Raw genomic sequence first — 17,567 nt, forward strand, 5'->3', positions numbered from 1 at the left:
CAATTTGAGAGGCCCTGGGCAAAAATGCAGTAATACTGCAAAGGATTCTGGGTGTAAGTCACGACCTGCAATGCCCACACTGGGCTTTTCTTCCCATCAATAAAGAAAACATAACGAAAAACCTAAATGGACATCAATGCCTCATTTTATTGTTCAGGAAACGATTGCTTCATTTCTGTTTGGTTTTTTTAATAAAAAAATTTTGTGCTGGTGCAGCGTCTGTCTTTTCTGTTTCACGGGCGGCCACGCGGGGCCTGTCTGGAGAATTCCCACGCGCGCCTGAGTAGTGGCCGAGGTCCTTGTGTTGAAGTCTCTCAAACATTATTTGCAATGCTTGCTGGTATCCAAATTCTTGTACTTCTTGTTGTAAGGGGCCCTGGCGAAGCAGAGGGCGGCCGAACGGTCGCAGTTGCAAATAAAGGCTGCGCACTCACCTTTGTCATCTGAAAGGAAGGAGAAAATTGTGAACCTCGGGGAGAGCACATGAGCCGGGGACTCTGCGACCGTCGTAAATACATCCCGGCTGTCGAGCAACTGAAGCGTGAACAGGTGAACGTGGGGTGATAAGCACCTGCACGAGAAGATCGGTCTCAAGTCCCTTTTTTTCCCCCTTGCCGTTGTAATGTCACACGGCCGCTGAACAGAATAGCTGAAATTCGAGGATTACCTGTCTTTGAAAGACAGGTTGGGGGTTTGTGATATTTACCTTTGCAGGTGATGCTGCCTCCAGAGCAGGTGTAGGAGTAGGTCTTGGTGTACGGATTGTCCAGGAGGAACCTGCATGCAGGATGTTTCTTGGCTTGAGCGTAGCAGAGGTCATGGGTCCGACAGCACCTGGCCAGAAATCAGGAAGATTTAGGGCTGGGTCTCCAGGTGTGAGAAGTCCTCTCTGGGGGTGGGGGTGGGGGCCCTTGGAGCTCTCTGAGCTTGGTTGTTTTCTTGCAGATGTTTCATGACCCAACTAGGTAACATCATCAGTGCTAGGAGGGTGTGGGGTTTGTGGCAGAAGGAGGAGGACAACGACAACTGTGGGATCCTTAGAGCTCTCTGAATTTCATTGTAAATCTACCTTACTGTAACCTTGCAGGTCTGAAAGTGCAATTCTCCTGCCATCTCCTTTTCTGAGAAAGTAGGGGGTGGGTGTCCCTTCAGAGTCTCTTTCTCCACCCCTTACGTAGCTGTGAACTATGCCCTCTCTTATCTGGCTGATCCCTAGATAGCATCTCTTTGCCACGCCTCCCAAGTTCTGTCCCCTGCATCACTCCACGCAAGCGATCCCCTTTGATTTACGAAGCCAAAGTAGGGGGTGACATGATAGCGGTCTTCCCATATTCTAGGGGCTGCCCCAAGGAAGAGGGAGGGGGGTCAGGCTATTCTCCAAAGCGCCCGAAGGCAGGACAAGAAGCAAGGGATGGAAACGAGTCACGGAGAGAAGCCACCCACAACTAAGGAGGAATTTCCTGACAGTGAGGACAATTAACCAGTGGAACAACCTGCCTCCAGAAGTTGTGGGTGCTCCAACACTGGAGGTTTTTAAGAAGAGACTGGACAGCCATTTGTCTGGGATGGTAGAGGTTCTCCTGCTTGGGTCTGGGATAGGACTGCAGGATTTCTGGGGTCCGTTCCATCTCTTGTTATTCTGTTTTGTTATTCTCTTATTCTTTCCGCGGTCTTCCCTTGTATCCATCCCGCCAAGCCCAAAGGAAGTCTGGAATGGTGTAGGATCTATGCCGTGCGCAGCGGGTTGGACTAGAAGACCTCCCAGGTCCCTTCCGAACCTATTTGGAACATTTATGTTCTACATGTGATCTGGAGAACCCCTGTGCTGAGGGAGGTCAGGGCTTACCTGTCCAATTGGTCTACAGGTGTCCCGCTGCCTCCGAAGCCACAGTAGCAACCGTAGTTTGCATAATCCAACAAGGGTTTACTGCCGGGGATGGCGCATTTGATCATGTTGCTGAATTGTAACAGGCTGCGAGGCCTGATGGGTTCCGAGGCGGCCAAAAAAGGGACCCAAACTACACACAAGGAAATCAGTGTTAGTGTGTTTCGCAAATAACCAGCAGCCGAATCCCTGCCCGGTGAAGGTTGGGTCAGCCTTCCTGCTTTTTGGAAGACTTGTCTCCTAGACAGCCTAAACCTCTGGAAACTACTGAGTTAGGAAAGCCTGCCATATTCCTGAGTGGATTCTTTGGATCGACTGGATCTCCACTTACCTGCTGCCAGGACCAGGTGGTGAGCAGGATTCATTTTGTCAGCGGTCAGGATGAATGTTGATACCCAGGTGAGTTCAGCCTTTATAGCCTTGTCACAACCTTGGCCTTGGCAGCGATGGGAGATAAGATACAGATGGTTTTATTCCTCTATCAGAATAATTTATCTTCCAGGAAGGAGAGAAAAGCAAAGCTGTTTGCTTGCGAGGATTGACCTATTCAGCTTTTTGAGTAGGGGTTGACTTATTCTCCAAAGCACGCAAGAGCATGATAAGAGGCGGTGGTGTGTGTGTGTGTGTGTGGGGAGATTGTTAAAGAGAGAACCAATCTGGAACTAAGGAGAAATTTCCTGACCGTGAGGACAATTAACCAGTGGAACGGCTTGCCACCAGAAGTTGTGGGTGCTCCATCACTGGAGGCTTTTAAGAGGAGACTGGATAGCCGCTTGATAAAACATAGAGGAGCGGTTGAAGGAATTGGGTATGTTTGGAACGTGGCTCAAGATCCAAAACAAACTCACTTGGAATTCCAGCAACGAAGTTTTTATTTCAAAAGAAGCGTTTGCAAAGGCTTGCTGGACTGAAACACACACAGGAGTTCAGCCACACCTTACTGTGGTCTGTTTGACACATTTTTATATCCTATCCCCGACGCAGATTCCACCTCCCCTATCGCACTCAACGCCCCTTCCCTAATCATCCGATAAATTTTCCGGACCGCTTAAAACCACTCTCCTTCCCATGTTCCAGGAAGCCCCCTTTGTCCATATCCTATCTTTCACCATCTGATTTTCTGTTACCACAGGCCGTCTCCTATGTTGTTTGGATATTTCCCCTTACAATTTGTGACTTCTGCTTTTCGTCGTTGTACTTGTCAATACTAAAATATTATTTCTGATCTTCAGTTGGCTTCTGCTTCAACCTTTAGACTCATTAGAAATTTCTGAATAATACTTTTAATCCTTTCAGGTATGTCTAAGGAAAAGAAGGACCGGGGGTGACGTGATAGCAGCGTTCCAATAGTTGAGGGGCTGCCACAAAGAAGAAGGCAGCGGTGTGTGTGTGTTGTCAACCTATTTTCAGAAGCACCAGAAGGCAGGACAAGAAGCAACAGATGGAAAGTAATCAAGAAGAGAAGCAACCTGGAACTAAGGAGAAATGCGCAACTAAGGATGCAGGCAGCATATGAAAACAGACCCACCCCCCTTCCGGTCCGTGGGAAAAAAAACCCCTCTCTCCAATGGAACCGGTCCCTGGTGCCCAAAAGATTGGGGCTGCTCCTCCAGAGCAATTCTACAGCCGGATCCAAAAAGGCTTTTTTCAAAATTCTCCCTTCAGGTTGTAGGTAGAGAAATAGGCTGCATCATTTCTCCGCATTCCAGGGAGGCCAGGAAAAACTTTTTAACAGTCTTTCAGGGCAAAAGCGTTCTTGCTCTTGCTGAAATTCAAGATTCCAGGCAAATCAACAGCAAGAGTTTTTCCTCTCTCTCTCTGTGCATGCGTGTGTGTGTTTGTGTGTGTTCTGTAATTTTATTTATTTATTTATTTTAATTCCATTTATATCCCGCCCTTCTCCGAAGACTCAGGGCGGCTTACAAGCTTAGCAGTAGCCTTCATTCTATGTATATGCCTGCTTATTAGGGCTTATTAAAGCAGAATTTACCCATCTGGGTACAAGTTATAGGAAGGCTGAGCAGTTTTTGCAGATTAAAAAAAACAATGAAGGAGTTTTATTATTTATTAAGTTTCTGCAGCCTGGGAAATTTGGGGAACCTTTTTGCTCCGGAGAAATATGCTGGCTTGAAATGACCCAAGCAGAAAATGCATGGTGGTGGGGGTGTTGGAAGAGAACGGAAAAAAAAGAATCCTTCCATGAAAATGAGGTGATCTAACTGCCGAGGTTTGCAACGCAGCCAAGCGTGACATGGACTTGCAAGATCGACGGGTGGCCATAAAACGTCTTGTCCTTTTTGCATGATTTCTGGATTAGATAGTGGGAAGGATTTCAAAGTTCTTTTTTAAAAAAAAAAATTCCAATCTGGCCACGATCCAGAACTCAGAGTCAGCAGTTGATAAATACCCTCCATTTTTACAAAGAGAAGCTTTCCGTACTTAAGGGCTAAACGTGAAGAAAGAAAGGCCTGTGTTGATGTCTCCACCTGTTGCCGCATTTAGAATCGAGAAAAGTGGGACAGGAGCATTGAGGTCATTTAGCCTCACCCCTGCTCTGCGCAGGAATCAGGATTAAAGCATGCCAGTCCAGGGAAAGTCATCATCTCCTGCGAGCAGAGGTGATGTCTGTTGACTCTTGTTTGATATTTTGATTTATTTATTGAAGGAAATATTCTGTTGCTTGGTTTCCTGCCTGAGCAGGGGGTTGGACTAGATGACCTCCAAGGTCCCTTCCAACATTATTATTATTATTATTATTATATTGTTACTTCTTGTAACTTCAACCGGTTATTCAGCCCCTTGTCTCTTGGACTGATGGGAGAACAGGTCGATCCTGTCTTTTACCACATGATATCTCTTCAGACACAAATGCCAGTTTCCTCACTCAAAGTTAACTGCACCTCACCTCATCCTCCTTGCCTCCAAAGAACCTAGACCGAGTCGGAAGGGGACCTTGGAGGTCTTCTAGTCCAACCCCTTGCTCAGGCAGGAAACCCTATACCATTTCAGACAAATGGTGGACCAGTCTCTTTTTTTAAAAGTCTCCAGTGACGGAGCACTCCACAACTTCTTGGAGGCAAGTTGTTCCCCTGGTTAATTGTTCTAACAGTCAGTAAATTTCTTCTAGATTGCTTCTCTCCTGGATTATAATTAATGTTTTTTTTAATTATTATTTGGATATCACTTCTGGATTTTGTGCTTGGGATGGAAAGCCCCCCCCCCCCGAAACTCCGACTTGTTATAGAAATGGCTAGTTTGTATTCTAATGGGTAGAAGTAAAATGTTGAGGCTGGAATGTTATCATCTTGCACTGTGCTAAAAAGAGTCGGAAGTCAACGCTTTCCCCCCCCTTTCTTCCCTCATACCTCCTTTTTCCTTCCCTTAATTTCCCATTTTTATTTTTGTTTGCATTTATGAAACAGTGAAATGGGAAATGAGTAAGCCCTCCCAAGGTAGGTCCTTATAATTTCAGCCGAGTGCTCCTAAGTTGAGGATTTACCTATTCTTCCAATGGATTAAAAATTCCCTCAATTAATTATTATTATTATTATTATTATTATTATTTTAAAAAAGCCATCCATGCTTCAAAGCCTCCTTGCCAGGAGGACGAGGTCAGGCCGAGTGCGACGTACAAACTTTTGTTGTTGAGACTTTGGCTTGATGCTGACCACCTGCTCAGAGAGAAGCAGAGAACAAAGGGTCACTCTCGGGAGGTCAGCGTGCACCCCACAGATGCACCTTGCGTACTTGAGAATTGTTAATATCTTAGGCACGGCAGCGGCTTCCTTACCAAAGGGTTACCATCCTGAGAATTACAAACCACACAAAAATAACTGTGCAAAGGAAAGCGGTATTATCACAAGGCTGGAAGGGACCTTGAAGGTCTTGTAGCCCAGAGGTCCCCAAACTTTGGAGCACTGGGGACCGGTTCCTGGAGAAAGGTTTTTCCACAGACCAGAGGGTGTGTGGTTTTGTGTGCTGCCTGCATCCCACGGATGGGGCTGTGCTTGTTTGTGCTGACCGGTTGCTGCCATGCCACGGCCCCCTGGCAGACTGGGGGTTGGGGACCCCTGTTCTAGTCCAACACCCTTTTCCTAGGCAGTTCTTATAGCACCCCGATCAAATGATTGCCCAAACTTTTCTCGAAAACCTCCAGTGACGGAGCACCCACAACTTCTGGACCCCCCCCCACCATTCAGACAAGAGACCCTTTTAGCATTCCGGATAAATTGCTCTTCAGTCTTTTCTTGAAAATCTCCAATAATGGAGCACCAATTTCTGGAGGCAAGTTGTTCCACTGGTTAATTGTTCTCACTGTCAAGAAATTTCTCCTTAGATCAAGGTTGCTTCTCTCCTTGAGTAGTTTCCATCCGTTGCTTCTTGCCTTTGCCTTCAGGCGCTTTGGAGAATAGATTAAACCCCCCCCCCATCTTCCTTGTGGCAGCCCCTCCAATATTGGAAGATGCTATCATGTCTCTCCTGGTCCTTTTCGTTAAACTAGACCTCCCCAATTCCAGCAGCTGTTCTTCGTTTGAGCCTCCAGGCTCCTCCTCATCTTTTTGCTCTTCTCTGCACTCATCTTTTTTTCTATTGCACTGACCAAAACCTGAAGCAATACAGGTAGGTCACTGCAACCTCCATAAGTGTGAATCACTTGATCCCGTGATGGTGGGGATCCCGCAACGGTCGCTAAGTGTGAAAAAAGTCACTTTTCTTCAGCGCCATTTTGACTTTGAATGGTCCCTAAACAAACTTGAGCCTTGGTGGAGCAGTGGGGCTAATGCCTCCTTAAGTAACACCATCTGCCTGCAATTAGTGCAGGTTCGCATCCCACCAGGCTCAAGGTTGACTCAGCCTTCCATCCTTCCGAGGTAGGTAAAATGAGGACCCAGATTGTTGGGGGCAATTAAGCTGACTTTGTAATAATGCCGCTTGGGTGTGTGTGTGTGTGTGTGAAAGCCCTAACAAGCAGGCATATACATAGAATGAAGGCTACTGCTAAGTTTGTAAGCCGCCCTGAGTCTTCGGAGAAGGGCAGGATATAAATGGAATTAAAATTAAAATAAATAAAATCAATAAACTGTTGTTGAGGGATACCTGTGTTCTATCAGTGGCGTATCAAAGGTGACCTTGATGCTATCCCTCCATTGATGCGGCTTCTGCCCCAAACATTTAAGCATTTGTCCCAAACATTTAAGGTCATGCCCTCGCAGGGCACCCAGATCAGAGTGTTAAATATTTAATTGCATGTCCAATAAGGCAAGTCACACAGCCCTTGAAAAGCAGACCTTATGATTATTATTAATGCTACTGTCAATTCTTTTTTAAGTCGCTAAAGCTCACACTATTTGTCACAAGCATCCACGGCCACAGCAGGGCCACATTAATGCTTCCAGATGTCAGAATGCTTTTCTTTCTAAAGGAGGTGGGGGGGGGGACTTCCCACTCCAGAAAAGAGGCCGGACACTAAGGAAGAGAATCTGGTGGACAAAAATTGTTTAAAAGCGTCCGTCCCTCACAAAAGGCACCAGTCAGCTCTCGGCAATAGCCACTCCTCAAATATTTGATTATCCTCTTCCTCTGCAGAACAAGCTAAGCGTTCATTGGTCCAGCAGCCTCTGCTTCAACTGGGAATTAACACGCTGACAGTTGGGAGGAAGAAAAAAAAATGGAATGGACAGATTAAAAAAAGGACAGAATCATTCTAGCTCAGGGTTCCTCAAACCAGGGCGATTTAAGATGTGCGGACTTCAACTCCCAGAATTCCCTAGCCAGCACGCTGACTCAGGAATTCTGGGTGTTGAAGTTCCAGTCTTCTTGAAGCGTGCTGGCTGGGGAATTCTGGGAGTTGAAGTTCACACATCTTAGAGCGCCTTAGGCAGAGAAACACTGTTCTCTAAACAAAGCAAAAAAGGTCAGGAAACCAGGAAGTAACGAAGATTATTAGAGGGGAAAGGGCTGGAGAGGAAATGTAAGGAAGTTTTCTTTTTCTCCCCGGGTGACGGCTGAGCCTTGCGCTGCCCAGGGAAGGTGGGTCACTGCAACGGGGAAATCTTCAGGGGTATCATGATTCGGGATTCCATGCTCCGAACGAGAGGAACTGCAAACACAGAAGGACATTCAAAGTGTCACAGAATGAGACAGTATCTTGGGAAATTGTGACTCGTTCTTGGCACTCAACTTGAGATACCCTTGGCCAACAGGAAATGCCTCCTAGCCTCCCTCCCTCTTCAGCAGGCAGGTGAGTGGCTGCTGCTGAGTGGGGAAGGGAGCAAGGGATTGCAAGATTGGCTGGGAAACTGTCACAGAACACTGAAAAGGAAGGTCATGTGGTCAGAGCACTGAAGCAGCCGCAACTCTGAATAAGATGTCCAGCAGCACCTTATCAAAATGTCTGACCTGTATAGTAAACATTTTCATCCCATCCTCGCTTCCTCCAGGCCGCGTTCCTCGTCTCCTCTCGAGATTGCAGGTCTCTGTAGGCTGCAAAGCGACAAAAACATCTCCTAAATTATAAGCTTACTTTCACGCAACTTGGATGGTAAGTGAACTCAACTGGACTCAGTTGGGGCCGAGGACAACAGTACCTGCATGTTGTGGGACACTCAGCCGCTGCCTGGTTTTGGCTTCGTACGAGAAGCGCTAAGTACATCCAGGCATTATAACCTTACAAACCATAGGTAATGATGATCACGTTATTAACTTGGACACAATAGCTTGTTCAGCAAATTAGTCTGTAGCGTGATGGGTGAAATCAGCCAACAGGACAAAGTAACAGAAACGGACAGACTCTAGAGCAGAGGTCCCCAACCTTTCGGGCACCAGGGACCGGTTGCGTGGAGAGAGGTTTTTCCGTGGACCGGAGAGCACGTGGTTTTGTGTGCTCCCTGCATCCCGCGGATGAGGCTTTGCTTGTTTGTGTGGCCTGGTTGCTGGCATGTTGCGGCCCGGTGCTGGTCTACGGGCCCGGGGGTTGGAGACCCCAGCTCTAGAGAACCATGGGGTTTCAAGACTACCTACCCCACAAGTGATGTACGATGTATAACTCTCCAATTTGGGAGAAGAAGCCCCCCACCGCTTCCTGGTTATCTTGACGGTGTTTAATCGCTCGAGCCCTGCGCCAAGCGAGAAAGACAGCGATGAAAGAACACTCGTCATTACTCTTTCGCTAGTCATAATGGTTTTGCTCTGTGCGAGCTGCAAATGTCCTTCGGGGGAACTCGTTCATCTCTCTTTTATACTGACCTGTGGGCAACTTTGAAAAAATATTTGAACCGCTTTCTGCTTACCAGTTGTTTCCCCACTCGATCATGGTGCCGGGCTGAAATTCAAAAAAAAGAAAGAAAGGAAAGATTGACTGGGTGACTTTGAGCCTATCACCAGGCGTTTGGGAGTTCTAGCCCTGCCTTTAGGCATGAATGGTGGCTGGCTGTCTTTGGGCCTCTCTCAGCCCACCCCACGGGGTTATTCCTCTCGACGAAATAGGAGGGGGAAGAGGGGAAGGCTAGCATGCTTGCCGCCTTGAGTGATTTGTAAAAAAAATAATAATAATCAAGGCGGGATGCAAATAGACGAATAAATAAATTGCCAAGAAAAAAGGGAAATCTCTCAAGGAGGACTTCCGGCCCTGCAAAGAGACCTCACCTTCAGCTTGTACGAGCGCAGTTCGTAGATGTTGGGTCCGGCGCGCGGCAGGGGCTCATTCCAGAAGCTGAACTCCAGGAGCAGCTGGTTCCTTCGCGAATGGAGCATGCTACTCCTCTCTTTGCGGAACTGCAAATATTCCTGCCGGAAGAGAAGAAGGGGAGAGTCAGATGGCAGGAAGGAAGGAGGTGTTGTCTTGGTCCAAAATGTTCCCAAGAAATTGTCTAGGAGATGGAGGTAGAGCTGAGGAATTCCGGGCACTGAAGTCCACAAGCCTTAAAGTGGCCAGGTTTGGAGCCCCCCCCCCCTGCTCTAGCCACTCAACTTGGTGGACCGCTAGCTTGTGCGGCATCACCTGGCCAAGGACAAACCGCCTAGAGTAGCCCCACAGTGAGATACAGAGCATATTGTAGGAGATGAGCAGGCTGACACCGAGGGAGGAAGGGAGGAGTCAAACGTGTCATCAGCTATGAATCCCTGCGTGCCCACAAGTGATCTAAATCCAGCCCACCTGGATTGCCTTCTTAATTCCCGCTCATTTCCCTTGACCGTTAGTGGTTCAGAGTCTTGTAGAGTTTTTCAACTTGTGATACAGGTAGTCCTCGATTTTCAACAGTTCATTTAATGACCGTCTGAAGTTACAATAAAGGGACTTACGACCATTTTTCATACTTTATGACCCTGGCGGCCCTCCCGTGATCAAAATTCACACGCTTGGCAACTGACTCACATTTATGATGCTTTTTGCAGTGCCCCAGGGTGACGGGATCCCCTTTCGTGACCTTCTGACCAGCCAAGTCAATGGGGGGGGGGAAGCCAGATTCACTTAACAACCATGCAACTTATTTAACAACTTCAGCGATTCACTTAACCAATGGTGGCAAGAAAGGTCGTAAAATGGGGGCAAAACTCACGTTGGGCTCAATTGTGGCCGTAACCTGAGGACTACCTGTAAATCTTTATACTTTTTTGAACGGCCGGAATCTCCTGCAGCACTTGGCAATGTACAATTTTAACAAGCCAATCAACAATGGACATTCGAACAGCACCGCAACCTGCTGCATCAGGGAAGGCTGGGGTGCGATGGGGCACCCCCAAATACCTGGTTCTCCCTCAGCTTGTTCATGGACTCCATGAGGGCCGAGTAGCCGCCGACGAACCTCCAGATGTGCACTGCAAAGAGACGAAAGAGGCCGCCGATTCTTACACAGGCCCCAAAAGAAGGAGTGGGTGTCAAACGCAAGCGAGCCTCGGACTGGGTTGTTCCACCGTACAGCTTGTCCTCGGCTTACGACAGTTCCCTTCGAAATTACAATGGCACCGGAAAACGCGACGTGGGGCCATTTTTTTCACACTTAATGACACCGTCGCAGCCTCCCCCGTGGTCACGTGATCAATTTTACTGCCTTTGTTTTTGCTGTGGTTGTTAAGCAGAACAACCGCGGCCATTAAGCAACATGTCCGCCTCGACGTGACTTGCCGTCTTCCCTGTCAGTTTCTCCGCTGATAACTTGCTCGTCGGGAGAGGGAGGGGAAAGCTTAAAGTGGCCATCGTGGGGCTGCGGGTGGCTGCGACCGTCGTAAATGGCGGGCCGGTTTGCCAATTGCAGTCCCGTGACCACCAGGGATGCTGTGACGGAGTCGTAAGTGTGAGGATCGGCCCCAAATCACCTTTTGCAGCGCTGTTCATCACCTTGAGTGGTCACCGAACATACGGTCGTTAAGTGAGGACTGTGTACCATACCCAGCTCGAGCCAGTTTCCCCTCCTCACCTGCTTGGTCCTGCTCTCCGTACCAGGTATTCCAGTTGCCAACTAGTTCGCAGGGATAATCCGTGTCGGAATGCAGCTTGGGAAGCACCTCTTCCCTGCAAAGCAAGGCTCCAAATTAACAGAGGGGCAGAAAGCCAGATTTGCAAAATAACAGAGGGGCATAAAAGCTGAATTGCGCTAAAAGCCGAATCTTCCCTCTCCTCGCTTCGCACGTCACTGAGTGTGCCCTGGAGGCTAACGAACAGGGGAGGCGGTGTTTCTCGCTCCCAGGGAAAGGCAGTTATTTTAATTAAAGTGTTTTAATGAAAAAATATTTCCCTTGGACCGACAAACACCGCCTTCACGCTTATTCTTGGCTGCTCAGAAAGAAAGACAATTGCACCAGCCCTTAGACTTATATACCACCTCACAGTGCTCTGTGGCCCCTCTCTACGTGGTTTACAGAGTCCACATGTTGCCCCCCAACAATCTGAGTCCTCATTTTGGGGGGAGGGAAGGTTGTGTGAATCTTGAGTAGTAGTAGTAGAAGTAGTAGTAGTAGTAGTAGTAGTAGACTTTATTGTCATTTTAACAATATACAGTACAGTACACAGTGAAACGAAACAACGTTTCCCCAGGACCAAGGTGCTACATCAGACGACACGAATCAAAAAAGAACAGAACACAACTACACATAACTCTAAACTAAAAACTTTTTTAAAAAATACAAATACAAGTATTTATAGTTCCAGTTTCTTCGTATTGAGAATTCTAATGGCTTGTAGGAAGAAACTGTTACACAATCTGGATGTCCAAGATGGTCAGGATTGAACTCCTGGCAGTGGGCAGAGTTGGAAGGAAGGAAGGAAGGAAGGAAGGAATGAGAAAGGGAGAAGGAAGGAAGGAAGGAAGGAAGGGAGGGAGGGAGGGAGGGAGGAAGGAAGGAAGGAAGGAAGGAAGGAAGGAAGGAAGGAAGGAAGGAAGGAAGGAAGGAAGGAATGAATCATTTCTGGCAACCCCTCTGTGGCAATTCTAGCTTTCTCCTCTCCGCTCTTGTTCCTAAAGCTTGCAAGAGGGCAGGGAAGGAAATTGCATTTTCCCTTCTGCAAAATCTTCTCGATCCCAGCCCCCTTGCACGAAAAACGAGGCAGCCGATCCTTACGCGAGTCTGTTGTAGGCATCCAAGCATTCGGGCTTCACGTTGTGGACTGAAACGAGAGCAAAGAAAAACCAGTTGGGGAACCGGATGGGAAGTGAATCACAGCAAATTAATTGGCAGCCTAGAGTCCACTTCGCACAATTTTCTCCCTAATCGCGTTAAAATGGCTAAATTTATGTAGCCGGTTAAATTCATCGCGCTCACCCGCCGATGAAGTGTAAGACCGTTTAATAAATTGCTTTATGCAGATAATATATATTTAACAAATCATTACATACAGGGATTAAGATCATCAACTTTACAGCTTAACACGCGGACTTCAACTCCCAGAATTCCTCAGCCATTCTGGGAGTTTGAAGTCCAAGCGTCTTAAAGGGGTCCGAGTTCAGAAACGTTGCCTGAAGTGGCCATAAGATTAGGATACGGCTGTGCAAATGAAGCTGTTCCAGGAAAGAAAGGAAATTTAGAACTTTTTTGGGGGGGGGGGCTCACATTGGATCTTGTAGAGGTGATTGGTCTCTTTCTTGGACAAGAGGTTAGAATGAGCGTCTTTCCGAGGATCCACCTTGTGGACGAAAAGTGAGCGAAACCAGCTACTTTCACTGTCTTTGGAATAACCTCTGGAAAAAAGTTGAGACGTTTATTTTATTGATTGGTTATAATATTCTATTCCATTCCATTCCATTCCATTCCATTCCATTCTATTCTATTCTTATTGTATTGTATTGTATTCTACTCTAATTCTATTCTATTCCAATTCTATTATTATTCTATTCTATTCTATTCTATTCTATTCTATTCTATTCTATTCTATTCTATTCTATTCTATTCTGTTGTCTCTTCTGTTCTGTTTATTCTATTCTATACTGTTCTATTTCTATTCTTATTGTATTGTATTATATTCTACTCTAATTCTATTCCATTCTAATTCTATTACTCTATTCTACTCTAATTCTATTATTCTAATTCAATTCTAATTCTTTTATTCTATTCTATTCTATTCTATTCTATTCTATTCTATTCTATTCCTATTATTATTCTATTATTATTCTATTCTATTTCTATTATTATTCTAATTCTATTATTCTAATTCTATTCTATTCTGTTCTGTTCTACTCTATTTTGTTCTATTATTTTTTTTACTCCATGTAGGCCTCCAGTAATAAGATATAGACCATCTTGAAAAACAAGTCGCAATCAAACCCTTCTCTATGAGCTCTCTTTAGATAAAGGCCAAGGTAGTCTTCCAGTGTGATGATCCAGTAGATACCAATCAACTTTTGCTAATAATATCCCCCCTGTTTTATTTGACCAAGACCTTTGCTCCAATCCTGGTCACTCATTAACTTCAGAAAATAGCTGGCAAACAATCTTTTCAAAAGGCTAATCTGAGATCTCTGGTCAGCTACCCCTCTCCTTACTGTACAAGAACAAACAGTTAATTTCTGATTTGTTTCCCCCCCCCCAAATGATATTTTCCTATTGGGGTCGATGACAATACCCATCATCCACAGCCAGAGCGCACACACACTCCCCCAACTGTGCTGCCTGGGTGAGGGAATGGGAACTGTAGTACAAGCACGGCTGAATCTCTTTTTTTTCCTTTTTAGTTAATTTTTATGGAAGGTGGTGGTTGTTCTTTACAGTCAAAACAAAGAAATTGAAAGTGATCAGTAAACAGAAAGCAAACAAAACACCTATTAAGTAAAATAAAGTTATAAAGGAACTTTCAATCTCTTTGCAGCCATTATAAATCCACTTATATTAACATCACTCTAAAGGGGGAGTAATCGTGGCTCCTCTTTTTCCGTATTCTACACTTTCTAATCACCAAACTCGTCAATCACCTTCAATTCCCCCCCCCCCTAATCAAAGAAGTCAATTTTGCCTTCTCAGGAAATTCTGCCATCTCCCGCTGCCTTTCCTCCATTGTGGCAATTAGCCCGGCTGTTACTTTCAAAGGGACTAGTAACTTGGCAGGGATGCTGACACGGCAAGCGAAACCCATTCCCGGTTTACTAAACATAAACCACAATCACCCGGCATCCTCTTCTTTGGTCCCAAGCTACAGTTTTGCATTTTATTTTATTTCTCCATTCATTTTGTATCCGGCACGTGGAAGACGTTTCCCTTCCTGACCATCATGGCTAAGGGTTAAAACAACCCGACTGTTTGGCCTGTTTTTTTAGGACGCTAGCCGGGCCCAGCCGGGCCTGGACTCCAGTCCACCTCCGGTTCTGCAAACTCACCAACTTCCTTCAGCAGGCCATTTGGGGGGCAAAAGAGGCGGGAGCACCAAGCACCCCATCTTTTTAAGTTTAGTACGAAAGAAGGAAGGACTTAAGTGTCATTTTCAGCACCCAGCCACGAGGAGGACAGGATTGCCACTTTGAGGTCCCTTTTCCCATCAACCCAAAGCATCCGCTCTCCTCTGGCAGGAAGGAATCCCAGGGTCGAGGGGACCTCAGAGATCTTCTAGCCCACCCCTTGCCCAGACAGGGACGCACTGGACCATCCCAGCCAAAGAGCCTCCAGCCTTTGCTCACACTTCTCCCCGATCTCTTGCGCGGAGGTGGGGGGTGGGTGGGCAGTGCAGAAGACCTACAGGTTGACCCCAAGGACTGGGTTCATACAACCTCCCGTGCCCAGAAGGGGCTTGAGGAGTCCCCTCCCTTCTCTGGCGCGCCCGCAGCGCCCCGAGGCTGCCTCTTTGCGCAGGAATCGGGCCCGGAGAGGAGGAGGAGGAGGAGGAGGAAGAGGAGGGATAAAGAGGAAGAAGAGGAAGAGGAGGACGGGGACAAGGAAGAAGAGGAAGAGGAAGAGGAGGAGGAGGAGGGATAAAGAGGAAGAAGAGGAAGAGGAGGACGGGGACAAGGAAGAAGAGGAAGAGGAGGAGGGATAAAGAGGAAGAAGAGGAGGAAGAAGAGGAAGAGGAGGACGGGGACAAGGAAGAAGAGGAAGAGGAAGAGGAGGAGGGATAAAGAGGAAGAAGAGGAGGAAGAAGAGGAAGAGGAGGACAAGGAAGAAGAGGAAAAGGAGGAGGAAGAGGACGAGGGATAAAGAGGAAGAGGACGAGGAAGAAGAGGAAGAGGAGGAGGAGGGAGAAAGAGGAAGAGGAGGAGGGAAGAGGAGGAGGAAGAAGAGGAGGGATAAAGAGGAAGCAGAGGAGGAGGAGGAAGACGCGATAGAGGAAGAGGAGGAGGAGGAGGAGGAGGAGGAGGAGCGCCGGGCCGGGGCTGCTGGAGCCGGGAGGGAGGCGCGGGGAGGAGGAGGAGGAGGAGGAGGAAGGCGCGCCGGGAGGGGAGGGGGTCCCTGGGGGGGGGTGTCTCACCGGGCTCCGGGGCTGCCCGGCCGGGGGTCGCCTCCGCGCAGCGCCCGCAGCCAAGGCCGGGCCGGGAGGGCGCCCGCCCGCGTCGCCATCTTCGCTCTCCTGCGCGATCTGCCCGGGCCAAGCCGAGCCGAGCCGAGCCGAGCCAAGCGGCGCGGGGCGGACCCGAGCGGGGCGGCGGGCGGCAGCCAACCCGGCCGGGCGAGGGAGGGCCGGGGGCGGCGCCGCGCTCTCCCGCCTTGCCCGAAAGTGGCGGCGCTCGGAGCCCCTTTCCAGCGGAGCCTGGCAGCTGGCGGGAGGGAGGGAGGGTGTGTGTGTGTGTGTGTGTGTGTGAGGTTCCCCATCGGTGCTAGGAGGGAGGGGGGTTGGGGGGAGGAGGAGGAGGAGGAGGAGGAGGAGGAAGAGCGTGGGGTCCCCGGTGCTCTCTGAACTCGGTGCTCTCCTTGCAGACGCTTCATTTGACCTTCATCATCTGTGCTAGAAGGGAGGGAGGGGGTTGCAGAGAGGAGGAGGAGGAGGAGGACTGTGGGGTCCTCTTTCATTTGACCTTCATCATCTGTGCTAGAAGGGAGGGGGGGTTGCAGAGAGGAGGAAGAGGAGGAGGACTGTGGGGTCCTCTGTGGTCTCCTTGCAGACCTTCCATTACTTAAGTAGGTAACTTTTTAGCCACAGAATAACAACATCGGTGGATGGATGTTGTGGGTGCGCCCCCGCTGGAGGTTTCCGAGAAGAGACTGGAGAAGCTCGAGCAGGGGGTTGGTTTAGAAGACCTCTAAGGTTCCTCCCAACTCTCCTCATTCTGTATTCTATACCTCTTAAAAGTTGCTAAAGTTGGGAGCCGCGCCAGGGCAACACAATAAGCCAGTCGCCATTCCCGAACTTCTTGCCCTGCCTCGTTTTTTTTCCTGAACTGGCCTCCCTCGCAGGGGTTGACCGCAGAGGCCATCGAACAATGTAGACGGAAGTCTTAAATCACCAGGAAAAGCAAGCCATGGGTTTTGTGATTTTAAAACTCAGGAGCTGACCTGACCAAAGAGTTCACAAGATCTTCATCAATTACGCCGGCTACAATCCATGGTAGCTACAGCCAGCCAGCTTAAGTCTTTCCACGTCTTCTTCAGCCAGGCCTGAATGCCGATGAGGTTCCTGTCTCTGAATGTCTAAATGATCCATGATGAGAATCCGCTGGCATTTAGCAAGGGCATGTTACAGAGGGGCACAGCAGATGTCTCCGGAATGGCACGCTTGCTGGATTTCCAAATGAGGGATGGCAGAGTTTTAGACAAGCTGTGGAAATCATTGGATCCTTCCTTCCCTTTGGCCTGGAGAATGACTAGTTTAGGACTCAGTTCTTGGCAGTAAAAAGACTGGTTTATTATTATTATTTACTTTTTTGTACGCTGTTAAGATTGCATAATCGTAGCTTGCTATTTAATGCTGGATTCACACATTGCGTAAAACTTCAGCCACAGGGGCTAGGGCAGCCTAGAAGAGTCTTGGTCAGCTCGTGGTGTCTGCAGTGCAACTTACCTGCTGAATTTTACCTTTCAGTTATTGCTTAATCCACCATAGATTGAATATCAGCCAATAAACAGACTAGTTTGCTCCCCTCCTCACATTGTTACAAAGAAAGAAAGGTCAACACCAACCAAGCTTTGTTGTGTGATAGTGGCTGCCAAAGCTTTGATTGATTGGGCTAAGCAAAGTGCCCATTTTTCTCAATATTATTTAGGACTATTTAATAGATTTCCCCCCCACACCCTGGACGTTTCAAGTTAATGAGGGGGAGAGATTGCTTAA

General features: G+C 47.9%; 2 protein-coding genes across 2 annotated transcripts; both read right to left on the minus strand.

The window, feature by feature from the left end:
* Positions 1–284: 284 nt before the first annotated feature.
* On the minus strand, positions 285–2,458 carry PLA2G1B (phospholipase A2 group IB). Its single transcript, XM_083373624.1, has 4 exons — positions 2,217–2,458; positions 1,847–2,018; positions 707–834; positions 285–443 (listed from the first exon to the last, which is right to left on the minus strand). The coding sequence occupies exons 1-4, from the start codon at positions 2,248–2,250 to the stop codon at positions 322–324; spliced, it is 456 nt and encodes a 151-aa protein (XP_083229750.1). The 5' UTR covers positions 2,251–2,458; the 3' UTR covers positions 285–321.
* A 4,631-nt stretch (positions 2,459–7,089) lies between these two features.
* On the minus strand, positions 7,090–15,992 carry NIPSNAP1 (nipsnap homolog 1). The gene is made up of 10 exons (XM_083373591.1): positions 15,771–15,992; positions 12,932–13,059; positions 12,443–12,488; positions 11,302–11,396; positions 10,632–10,702; positions 9,530–9,670; positions 9,175–9,206; positions 8,906–9,000; positions 8,285–8,368; positions 7,090–7,985 (listed from the first exon to the last, which is right to left on the minus strand). Exons 1-10 carry the CDS (start codon positions 15,857–15,859, stop codon positions 7,921–7,923), a joined length of 846 nt encoding a protein of 281 aa, XP_083229717.1. The 5' UTR covers positions 15,860–15,992; the 3' UTR covers positions 7,090–7,920.
* Between the last annotated feature and the right edge of the window lie 1,575 nt (positions 15,993–17,567).

This window comes from Vipera ursinii (genome assembly GCF_947247035.1).
Source record: "Vipera ursinii genome assembly, chromosome: 14".
In the NCBI taxonomy this organism is placed as follows: Eukaryota; Metazoa; Chordata; class Lepidosauria; order Squamata; family Viperidae; genus Vipera; species Vipera ursinii.

Bases quoted from the DNA above. Each gene is read 5' to 3' on its own strand.
- PLA2G1B (XM_083373624.1), bottom strand. From the start codon at position 2,250: ATGAATCCTGCTCACCACCTGGTCCTGGCAGCAG. The intron at 2,019-2,216 runs GTAAGTGGAGAT...CCTTGTGTGTAG, and splicing joins CCACCTGGTCCTGGCAGCAG to TTTGGGTCCCTTTTTTGGCC. The intron at 444-706 runs GTAAATATCACA...CCTTCCTTTCAG, and splicing joins AGGCAGCATCACCTGCAAAG to ATGACAAAGGTGAGTGCGCA.
- NIPSNAP1 (XM_083373591.1), bottom strand. From the start codon at position 15,859: ATGGCGACGCGGGCGGGCGCCCTCCCGGCCCGGCCTTGGCTGCGGGCG. The intron at 9,671-10,631 runs GTATTTGGGGGT...CTCTTCCGGCAG, and splicing joins ACAAGCTGAGGGAGAACCAG to GAATATTTGCAGTTCCGCAA. The intron at 8,369-8,905 runs GTAGGTAGTCTT...GTCGCTTTGCAG, and splicing joins CATCGTACATCACTTGTGGG to CCTACAGAGACCTGCAATCT.